Below are 12,432 nucleotides of genomic sequence, written 5' to 3' on the forward strand. Positions count from 1 at the left end.
AAAAAAAACACGTCCCAGAGCAAACATTAATGACCAAAATGACTTTTTAGAAAGCCACAGATTGATTAGTACAAGTGTACCTGTATAAGTTGGTGACAGAAGTGCAGAAAACAAAACAAAAAAATTAACCTAGTATTCATAGCGGAACTGATACGACGGAGACGGGACAGGAAGTACATACACACAAGCACTAACTTTCAACAATGTTTATTTTGATCTACCTTATATGTTTAACCTACTAGTTTCATTGTTGGCACAAATGAATGGAACATTCCATGGTGCGATAACACGATGCCACTTGGTATGTATTAGACAGCCGTCTCATGAGAAATATTTATCAAGGCAATGCAAAAACTGTGACAAACCTCATGCGCAACATTTTGGCGCGGCACACATTGCGAATAGTTTGTATGTTTCTTCTACGCTCCTCTCTCGCGAGTCGTGCCTCCACTTATTCCGGTCACATTCCAATGATCACTTTTCAGTCGGTCACATATCATAATCGGCATCACGGATATCCTACTGTGTTTACATTAACTCCTCTCTAAACGCAAGGAGCTATCTGATTCTGAAGGCTACACAAGAGGTTTTTTCGGTTGCCTGAAAACGATGCCATTAGGACTAACCGTGGCCATAAATGGATGGCCGCACGACGTTCAAGGCAGACGGTTACAGCATGACAAACAAGGGCAATAGACACACGTGACTGACACAGCGAGGTATTCAAGGGCAAAAAAGAAAGACAGCATGCAACACTGACCTTAGCCATTCACCATGTTCTCCTCCTTCTCGCTGTCGGCTGAAGAGTCCAAAATGAGTCTCCTTGTGAGGTGGCCTTGTGGTACCGCATAAACACATCTTGTTTGGAACATACCGTAGCAAACGAGTACTGCAAGCGTGCGAAAAGTAAGTGCGTGTTTGTAAGTCTGTGTGCAGAACTTGATGAATACATCTCAGAAATCCCTTCCAAAACAGCGAACCCGCTTTTGCGCAATCCAACGACGGGACACAGTGGATGTAGGAACTGCTGTCAACTGATCCATTCCTGAACAGTGCGTCACCTGCTCTGTAGTAAAAACAGAGTGCAAAGACTGCAACCCAGGCAATTTCCGGCACCACTGCATATAGTACAAGTTACTGAAAATCGTAATCTGGGCAAGCTATTCGCTCTGAAAAAACTTTTTCTGGATACTGAAAAATTACTGTATATTTGTCGTCCATCAGCCAACACTACATCTCAGACATGATTAATAAGCACCTACTTTCCGAAAAGTGCACCTTATTTTTGTTGATAAAAACAACAATTACATCCCAAAAATACACCGTAAGCATTCATGACGTCACACTGACGCTGGAGCAGAAACTGTCAATCAGCACTGCCCTTGTCTGTAGTCTTTTACATCTTCTATTACTTAGTAAATCTCTTCTCGCACTGAGCAGATTTTCGGATTTCCTACTACAATACTATCGAAGCTCGAGCAGATCTTTTTTTTCTTTAGCGTCCCTTTTAATCTAAAATACACTGTAAACCATGTACTAACCACTTCTTTTAACTTGGCCTCGATCTGGTCAGACGTCAGCTTTTTACTAAGTGGGGTCTTGCGTAGTAACATGTCACAATAGTTGGCTAAGAGCTCTGGACACCTTGACTCGGGCTGCGTCTTGTTCGCTACCCTGTTTGGAGGAGAGAAGAACACGGGATGAATGATTAGCGGCCATTTATTCGCAGTGGCGCCTGCTTGTAGCCATAAGAGAAACACAAAGATGTTAAACAATCTTACGGTGAAATTCTACTCTTTCAAACCGTTTTGTAGAAACCATCGAGATATTAAAGGGACACTAAAGGCAAATATTAAGTCGACGTTGATCGTTGAAATAGCGGTCCAGAAACCTCGTAGCGCTGCTTTTGTGCCAAGGAAGTGCTTATTTTGAAATAGAATCATGTTTTTAGTGGTCCGCATCGCGTTAGCGCGCTTCAAATCTCCCGCCTGAAAATACGACTCTCATACGTCACTGCTGCCGTGCCCAACGTTGCCCGCTTTTACTGCGCGGCCGCCGACACTAGTAGCAGCCGAGCGGAAGTAGCGGGACCCACAGTAGCAACAACGGCGCTGCGGCAAAGACTTGCTCAGATCAGAGCCGTATATTCCTTCGGAGAGTTCGGCGGAGGGGCGGAGCCAACAACCATCCAAATTTAGCGGCGGCGCGGCGCTGTCCGCCATTTTGTGCCGCGGCACTGTAAGCTCGCGTTGGCGTGCGCCCGCAACGCTCCGTCTCTGGCGAACCCTTTCTTCAGCGACCGCGCTGCAAGCCCCCATTGCGACGTCCGTGCAGGTCCACGATGTTCCACGCAGCCGACACGTGCACGATCAGCAGCAAAGACACACCAGGTCGGTCACAGAGGAAGCATAAATGCCGACAGCGACGTCACGGGTACAGCATCACGAGAAACCTCGGCACGAAATGGCGTCGGCGGCGCGGAAGCGCGCTGTTGCCAGACTGGCGGCGAGATCAAAAGAGCGCCGAACTCTCCCAAAGGGAATATACGGCTCTGGCTCAGATGGGCACATTCAAAACCGTCACCAAGTTGCGGTTGGTCTCGTAATCCTCAGTACGAAAGTGCAGCGAGCACACACGCAGAGGTTTTGACTGTTTAGCACACTGGCGCAATGGCACGACACTAAGCCACTTCGAGCGTAAGGGTTCATTCCGCGGCACCCAGTGAAAAGACACACCGGTTTCCTTGCTGCAGCGCTGGCGTTGTGCACCATTCGGGCATCCGGAAATATCACACGCATGCGGCATTTTGTCGAACTTCCTGTCAGAGCGACTTTCACGAGCGCGCAAAACACGCATGGCAGTACGCGATCCCGAAACTACCACTGAGACGGGCGAGGCACAGCTCGGCGAAAACGGAACCTTTGAACCACGAGCGCCGTTCCCCATGGCAACGCCACGGAGGTTTTGTTTTCCATGCATCAAGCGGAAACGAACAAACAGCATTTTATTACGTCTTTTGATGCTCGGAATGTTCTTTTTTTACTGCTGCTAGTTTCATTACTAGTGATTTATTGTAGGCCGACTTCCCTACGTCATCGGGATCACTTCGAAGATGTCCCACTCGTGGCGCTCATCATGTGATACATTTAGCTTAATTTCTCGGTAAGTAGGGCACTGCTGTTGATAATATTGCCGTTTTAGAAGTTGTCATACATTGGGCTTTCACTCTGACATAAATTGTTATTTGCCTTTAGTGTCCCTTTAATCAATACAAATATAGTAGCCTCTCAATAAACGGAAATCTGTTAAACGGAACTGCTGCTTAAACGGAACAACTGCCTGCAATATGATTGGTTTTATATACGGATGGGTGAATAGTAATTTTGAGGTTTGAAGCGAATCCGAAGCGAATAGTGATTTGGTCGAATAATTTCGAATCGAATAGTTCGAATAGTACTCACCACATATTATTAAGAAAAATTGAGCATTTTCTTCATGACCCATGCACAATATTTTTAAGAATTGGAACTAAGTATAAGTGAATGTCACTTTTTTGGTTTGAAATGAAGTGGAAGAAACCTTGAATGGTATCAAAATTTGAATAGCGTAGAGTGCGAGTTATAAGTGGTACAATACGTTACAAGTTGAAAATTACTATACTTAGTGCATATAAGCCCATATAACACGCTGTTAAATTTTAAAAAATATGCACACTTAACTTTGAAGTGTGGCTTCGCGGCAGTGCAGATTTCCCCCTGGCAGGGTGGTTTATCGTACAGCAACCCAACGTTGCAGTGAAACCACCTTTACAGGGGGTTATGTGCGGTCAAACATAATATATTCGTTCATTTCGAATACTTCGAAATTTCGAATAATACAAATTCGTATCGAAGCGAATTCGAATACTTAACAATTCGTTTGAATATTCGAAACGTCCGAATATTCGCCTATCCCTAGTTTCATACTTGGCTTCTGCACCCCTGCTCCTCAATGGAAGTCCCCTTTAACAGAACACATTTTTCTGGTCCCTTCAAAGGCACTGCGCCGTGCTCCCTATTGGGCTGCAGAAATTAGGTGCCTTTTTCCTTTTCCTTTCGAATCACTACACACACACACACACCTTCAGGTCTGTTTAACGAGAGTCTACTGTATATCAAAACGATATGAATGTAATTATATAATACAGCAAAAAGCAAGCCACGCTCCTGATTGGTAAAAAGTAAGGGATGTGTGTATAGTAATTTATGTTCGAACCGAATTCTAAGCAAATAGTCATTTGGTCGAATGATTTTGAATTGAATGGTTCGAATAGTATATAACACATATTATAAAAAAAAATGAGCATATCTGTCGTGACCCAACTAACCTGCACAATATTTTTTAAAATTGGAACAATGGCATGTGCAAATGTCATTCTTTTTGGTTCGAAGTGAAGTGGCAAGCAACTTTGAATAGTAGCAGGGCTTGAATTTCAGTAGGATGCAAGTGATAACCGTTAAAATAATTTACATTTTAAAACTTACTATATACTACACTTAGAGCACATAAGCCTGTATAAACAGGCTTTTAAACTTAAAAAATTATTAATCGACGTTAGGGTACGTTCATTTAACCTTGAAGTGGGGCTTCATGGCAATGCAGATTTTTTTTTTGACTAGGTGTTTTCATGACATTAGCATTCCTACACTGCAGTGAAACCCTTTACAGGGGGTTACATGCGGTTCAATATACGCCTATTTGTTCATTTCGAATACTTCGAAATTTCTAATAATTTAAATTCATGTCGAAGAGAATTCAATTACTGTAATATTCATTCAAATATTCGAGGTGCTCGAATATTCGCATATGCCTAGTAAAAGTGCACAACAAAACCCAGCCCTCCCTAATGTGGTGGAGATTGTGCAAGTAGGTATATAGCCCTGCATTAATTAACTTCACAGAAAATTAAAAATAGGATGGCCTGTGGGATTTCACTAGCTGCGCAATGCCTACACAAATTTTGTGTATCGCGAATACCCGCTGTAGAAATCAGCACCATTGTTGTTCCAGTGCGTCCTAAATAACTGCATCAATTAAACAATCTTAATAGCAATAATCAGTCTTAATAAAAAAATCTCAATTATCAGTGTCACATTTATCATTAGAAATCTTAAGTCTACATAGGCCTGTCATAGTCAACCTTGAAACCAGCTAATCCCTACGACCAAATTTGTGAACAGTCAACTTCTATGAACATGACAAACTGATAACATGCAAAGTTAATCCTACGTTCACCCAAATGTTTCAATCAGAAGTAGTGTTCTCTAAAAGCAAAAGTGATATTTAGGAGTTTATTAAAGGGGTAATGAACCACTTTTCCAAGTAATGATCTAATGGCCTCAGTATCGGAGTTTACTGCCTCCCGAATCGATTGCCGCAAAAATTTCTCGAATCCGTCAAGAACGAGTGGAGTTACGGGGGTATGGCGCACGCTCTCAGCGCTTTCTCTCTTTTCTCGTCCCAACAAGCGCACTGTAAGCCACACAGGGAGGGATGGCACGGGGGAAAGAAGTTACGTCAGCGCGCGTCGTGAAATGCGATCGCTCTCCCGCTGTGATTCGCGTGCGCGAGTGTGGCTACCGTGTAAAGTTAGCAGACTGAGGAGTGCACCGTCGACAAGTGGCGGCACCCCGTGGCAAGAAGCGCATCTGATCTGAACACCGCTCTCGATTTATGTCGGCTATCAGCCAATGACGATGCTACGTCTTTTGCGACGCGGAGAAGCAGATACGCGACGTCAAATGGCAGGCGCTCCGCCCACCGACGAGAGTGAGAATCGGCCTCTAGTTTGAAAAGAGGGCGTCTGAGAAAGCAGCAACTTGGCGCTCTGCTTGCAGCCTTTACGCGGCGTGCACGACTGCAATATTTGGCTGAGCAGTTCATGGCTGTGTCAACTTTCCGCAGGATGTGTTTTTTCAACAAGCCCAAGGGGTGCTTCATGACCCCTTTAACATGCTCAAATCAAAGCAAAGGTCAGGCTAAAGCGACATTTAATGAACCTCAGTAAATTATATCAAGCGGTCACTGAAATTTGAGTGTCAAATGCATGTGCGGTGCTCACCCTTTTTGTCTGGAAGGAAGCTCGAGACGAAACACAGAGTATCATTCACAACTGTTTAAATGCCTGAAAAAAAATTAGAGACAAAGCCCGCTGCATCAGAAAAAGCTCAGCCGATAACAATAGAACAGCGAACACAAACTTCTTCAAGACGTTGAATGAGTACACGCTCGGGCCAATCAGTGTAGAGCAGTGCAGGATACAAAAAATAATACAAACACCGCACAGTTTGTGTTGGTCTTTTCTGTGCAATAAGCACTGTACCTCCGTTTAATCCAGAGAGGGAGAGAGAGATAAAAGGAAAATTTAACCAGGAGAGCTTCGTGAAACACGTCTTGTACCACAATGTGCTGGCTCGCATGAAGGAAATTTTTTGTGAAGCCCTTGGCGTGGTGGAAAATGTGCCAAGCATCTGAACAAGCTCACTTGCACACAATCGCTCACCCTTAGACAGACCACTGAAACTGCCAACAGTAGCTAAAGAAATGTTAGAAGCATTTATGTACCGACGTTATCCAGGCAACAAATTAAGTGACATCACAACCGTATTATGGGGTTATGCGCTCCGAGTGTCAATCGGTGATTGTCGAAAAATTTTCGTACTTGTTTCTTGCAGTTTCAGTGCTGATAAGAATTGACATCAGCGAAATAGCAGTAAGGAAATCTAAATTTCTCAGCCTTTTTCTTTATTGCATAAAAAATTACAGGCAAAAAACCCGAAACAAGAAATGATTCGTTAATATTTAGTTAACAAGCATGAACTAAGAAAAGGAAACAGGCAGAAATGAGCATAAAAAGAGATGAAAATGAAGACAATTTATTACTTTTTTTGCATGCAGTATGTATGATAAGCGCAAGTTAAGATGCACTGTGCATAAGTGCATAAAAATTATGAAATTACATTCCTCCTCTGTAGATGTAGCTGAAAAAGAGCCAAGACAGCAATATGAAATATGCCTTGTGCATGTTTTAACGAGTCATAATTATGGGGTAACTAAATGCCAGCTTCTTCTAAGGTCGAAAATGTTGGCATTTTATGAAGAAAATGGATTGTATCACCGGTTCAAGACAAATTAACGAGTTAATTAGTGGCACTTTATGCATTTTCAATAAAGAAAAAGGAATGAAAGAAAGAAAACAAGAAAACAGATAGTTGCAACTGACAGTGCAAATTCAAGATTGTTTTGAACAGTGGAAAGTGGCAATTCTCATCAACATTCCAGGAGTCGAAAATTCAGTGTAAGCGGCAATTAGCAGCCTCAGGCTTGAGCAGCAAGAAAAAGCTATCCTTGCGCCACGGCTGATGAAACATGGCATATTGAACACACTTTCAAACATGGCGGCAGTGCTTTTTAGCAAACAGGTCCTGTGTAAATTACATGCCCAGTGTATGACCTCACATCCTTAAAACTGCCTTTGATTACAACAAGAGTAAGCATGAGTCATTGCACATATTGGTGAGAGCACTTACTTTATCACGTGCTGTAAGGAACCTAGGATCATCGTTGAATGCTTCTTTGACTAGCTTGCTGAACCTCTGAAAGAGGTCTAAGAGTTGCTCCACATATTTTTCAGAGTCCTGAAACAGACAGAACCAGAGCGTAAGGCAACGAGGCTGACGGACACATACAAGTGATGAGAAAGCAAAATGACCATGTGTTCCTGTCTAGTAATTTTTTTGCCATCTACAGCAGACTCTGATTAAACGAAACATGAAGGCACCAGTAAAACATGTTTAGTTTAACAGGAGATCCATTAACTGAGAGATGAACATGGGTGCAGAATTCAAGCACGAAACCAATCATATTAGAGGCGGCTGTTCCATTTAAGCAGCAATTCCATTTAAGAGATTTCCGTTTACCAAGAGTCTACTGTATTTTTGCTTCACAACCTTGGCTTATCAAGAAAGAAAGTACGTTTCTCTACCCATTACCGCCTCACGAAACTTTGACTGCTTCATGCTATGTGGAGCTCGTGTTGACAGACTATGTTCAATATCATTCTTTTTCTTTTATAAACACCAGCAGCAGTTTTGTTGCGGGTGAACCCACTGATAATCACGTATCTGGTGAACATTTTCCTAGAGATCCGCAAGCCAGAGTATGAAGGTGATGCATGGAGTGCTAGTCAAAAGCAGAAGGCAGCTTTTCATCTCTCATACCAGTATAAAAGCACGCAGCTTAACATATCGACACAAATGACACGTGTGCAACGATATCTTCTTGCAATGTCACCCTTTTACCTCTTGCCTTATCCCACTTCTTACCAAACAAGAGGTTTTGCTTTGTAGCTCCACCGTGCAGTATTATACCCTTGTCATACGGCAAATCTAATGTCATTTACAGCTAATGTCATTCGTTTGCAATGTCATTTGTTTGCTGTCACATGGGGAAACTAATGACATTCGATGAAAATGACATTTCGTGCCGAATGAGTTCCCGAAACACAATCGCATTCGATTTCGGACCGAATGCGTAGTCTCGACACCAGGACCTTTTAGGGAGATAACTGTTGACTTATGTATGCGTAACTTTTGTAATTCGTAAATATCTTATTCTTTACTAGATTAACTTATTACTGGTTTGATAACGTAACAGCACACGCGAAAGTTTCTAAAAGAAAGCTACTCCCAACTACAGCAGCTGGACACCGGCCATGTGTCATTTGTGCTCTCTTGTTGTTGCCTGTATCGCGGGCGTTGATCATCCAATTGCACGTGCTGTGATCAAGGTGGTGGCTACACAAATTAGCTGCCGCTGTCTCATTTCTGCAGCCAGAGTGTCAGTCGTGCCCCCACGCTTCAGTTCACTGTACCAACGCCCGGTCGAGGTCATATCGTCGGCCATGTTGGTTTTCGATTGGTTCTTGGCTTGACTTCGTTTGTGTCGTGCAGCTGTGGCAAGTTGTGTAAAACAGCTGCGTTTATATTCTTCGAGCAGCTTTTTAATGATAGAAAATTATTTTCAAGGATACACGCGCATTTGAGATGAAAGTTTTAATAGATTTTTATTTCTCCCAACGTCACGGCTCAGGAGGGCCAAGGTCATGGTCATCATTTTAAAATGATATTTGTTTTCGTCGTGTGACAGCAGGCAGGTAAAATGACATTAAGTTCACCTAATGTCATTTGTTGTAAATGACATTAGATTTGCCGTGTGACAGGGGTATTAGCTACCTCAGAGGGGCCCTGCAACACTTTTCCAAGTAGTCATCGAATGGCTTCATTAAAGGAGTTTACTGCCTCATGAATCGATTGTCACAAAAATGTTTAGAATCCACCAAGTACGAGCAGAGTTACAGGGATTTGTCAAACGCTGTAAGCGCTTTCTTTCTCCTCTCGTCCCGACGAGCGCACTGGAAGCTAAGCAGGGAGGGATGGCATGGGGGAAAAAAGTTACGTCACGCACCTGTTATGACCTCGAGCATTTTCTTTTCGTTTTTTTTTTTGTGCACAGCTTACTTTCATTGTGATCGCGAGCGCGTGGGCACTTCACGGCATTCCGCAACGGCCGTGGTAACTATGCAGACCACAACGCTTAAATCAGCCAATGTCCATAGACTTTGGGTTTATGGCACGTTCATTGGGTTTATGGCATTATTTGTTGAGAGAAGAGTGAGCGATTTCTAGCTGACTCTGAGAATTAATTGCAAATTATAGGCAGCGTGCTGCGCTTTAATGTTTGGCTCACATGTTTTCAGGAGCCTCAACTACCGATCGGCAGTGTTTTCTATGCTCAAAAAGTGTTGCAGGGACTTTTAAAAGCCTGCAACGAACTGTAAGTGCCCGTTAAAAGGATCCTACCATCACAGAAAAAGCGCAGGTCCATACAAAGAGTCATATTCGAAGTGAATAGAAGTGGCATTCTAGAAGAATGCCAATTCTAGTAAGAATTCAATGGCGACCTTTCATATTGCTTTTTATATTTGCAATCAACTCATGAAGTACCACCTGTGCTCTATGAATGCTTTGATGATGCCTTGAAGCAACACACCTGGCGCTTTAGACAGGAACACAGAATCAGTTCAGACACATAAAGCATTCTTTCAAAACTACAATTTTTGTTTTTTCATCAGCATCGAGGTCAAAGATGTATCTTTTTCGGCATGTGGATTGTTGTGGTTCAATAAAATCTTTTGAAACTTCTTGACTTTGGCCTCCGGCACTTTTAAAAAATAATACATGTGCAGTCAACAGGCCGATTTGTTTTTCACACACGTGACAATTTTCTTCAGTAATAAGCAGACCTGCAAAACATTGACCCTAGAGGGATTTAGCGTCGCATCTGGGTGCTCTCAATCAAGAGTTTGACTCTACTGCTACATGCCACGTAAACATGAATGAACAGAGAGAGGCTTTAAGGGGGTATCTATCGTAGGCAAGGTCGCCTTGCGTGGTACATGCTCAGATGATAGTACCGTATTTACTAGAATCTAAGCCGATGTTTTTTTCGAAAAAACGATGAGCGAAAGTGGGGAGGTCGGCTTAGATTCGAGTACAATGACTAAGTTTTTTTTTTTCTGGCCTTGCGAATTTTGGGGGTCAGCCAACAATCGAGGGCGGCCTAGATTCGAATAAATATGGTATGTTGCTGCATTTCTGGGGGCTTGTTAAAGACACAATCCTTTCGTTGCTGCGACTGTAGCGAGTTTGCCTGCCTGAGTGATGATGTCGGCCGAGGCGAGCATGTCGGCCAGACCCTGGGACAGCACGTGCTGTTCAAGGTCGTGCAGCATGGGCAGCACACCGTCGGGCACGCGGTCCACGAGTCCGAACATGAGCTGCAGTTTGAGCGTCTCGCCAGCACGAATCATGCCCGGGCACTCGGCTAGGATGGGTTCCCGGAAGGCCGTGACGAGGACGCTGACACAGCACTCCGTCAACGCGGGCACCGACCCCGACTGTGACTCCAGGTACTTCGCGGCACGCTGTTCCTCTTCCTTCAGCTTCTGCTCTGCGTACCTGCCCGAGAAAGGGGAGGAAGCGAGAAATCGTACCGGCAACACTCGACTATAAAAAAAATCTGGGTTGTATATGCCAATACAAAGGTCCGAATTACGAGGCATAATGTAGTGGGGGACTATGAATTAATTTTAACCAACTCGATTAATTTTAACTAGGGCTGTGCGAATAGCAAAAATTTTGGGTGCAAAGCAAATTCAAATATTAAAGTTTCAGTGCAAATCGAATAGAATATTTTTCTAATATTTCTCAAATATTTTTCTGATACTTCGAAGCGAAATTACAGAAAAAAAGTTGCAGAGGATCCCTAAACATATTCTTATGGGATAGCAACATGAAATCGTTTCTTTTAGCTAGGTTGGTGAAGCGTGGGAGGGGTGGTGTTCCCTAGTTGTCTTATCAAGAATGAGGCAATGCAGAGGACGAACTGTATTTATTGACATGATTTGGTGCAACCAATGAGGTGTCGACAACACTTTATACGTGAAAGAAGAAGATGCTATTTCCTCAACCTCTCTTCCTCCTTCAACTTCTGTGGAGGCCCAACCGGTACGACGGACAAGGGCGCGCTCCCTTTGAGTCTGGAGTTCCTAATCTGCCCCATAGACATCAATGTATAAGAAAATCTAAAATTTCGGACGCTGAAAATCTTTGGAGTCCGATTTTTCAGACTTTCTGCCCAAATTTCAGGTCTGAAATGGCATTAATTAAAGCCCCCACCTCTGTTGCGTCTATCATCTCGTAGGTTTGAACTAGCGCTTTCGTGAGTCGATCTGTTGGTGGCTGTACCAGAGTCCAAAGGGCAGGTTTGCCGCAATGTCAGTGTGTGATGGGGTGAAGCATTTAAAAAATCTGAAGGGCCCACTGTCACGACGCTAACGGCGCAGTGCGGCGATGTTTGCGATAAGCATTTCCGGTGCAATAAGCACCGGAAATGCTCAAAGGCGTGATGGCAGCAGGCAGCAAACGTGCCAGTACAACTTAATCGCTGACAACTCTTCTGATAAGCATCTGCAGCTAACTGCTTAGTAGTGCATGTGGCCTAGCACGGTGGTATGTATATAACCAAAACACGCCGCACCGCCGTTCATGCTGCCTCTTTGTGCGCGACCGCTAAGTGCGCCACATAGATGTGTTGCCTTCATGAACGTAAGCAGCTCGCCATCACCGTGTGTGGTCAGGAACAAAGTGGGCATCACGAACACTTTCATGACAAATGTGTGCGTGGCAAGCGCCCCAGCAGTGACAGAGTCAGCTTACTTGGTGATATGCTGCACAAAACTAGGAATAATCGGCTTCACGTGGCAGCAAATGCTCGTATCGGCAAAGATTCAGCTATGCGTGTGCGCATTGAGGAAAGGGACGATTCGTCCGC

The 12,432-nt window shown here is 43.7% G+C and overlaps 1 protein-coding gene across 1 annotated transcript in view; it reads right to left on the minus strand.

The window, feature by feature from the left end:
• LOC119396305 (cullin-5-like) overlaps positions 1-12,432 on the minus strand; it is a 63,203-nt gene that overhangs the window by 42,136 nt on the left and 8,635 nt on the right. Inside the window, 2 exon segments of the mRNA XM_037663460.2 lie at positions 7,569-7,676; positions 10,754-11,057. Coding sequence (XP_037519388.1) covers positions 7,569-7,676; positions 10,754-11,057 — 412 coding nt within the window.

This window comes from Rhipicephalus sanguineus, chromosome 6 (assembly GCF_013339695.2).
Source record: "Rhipicephalus sanguineus isolate Rsan-2018 chromosome 6, BIME_Rsan_1.4, whole genome shotgun sequence".
Classification (NCBI taxonomy): domain Eukaryota; kingdom Metazoa; phylum Arthropoda; class Arachnida; order Ixodida; family Ixodidae; genus Rhipicephalus; species Rhipicephalus sanguineus.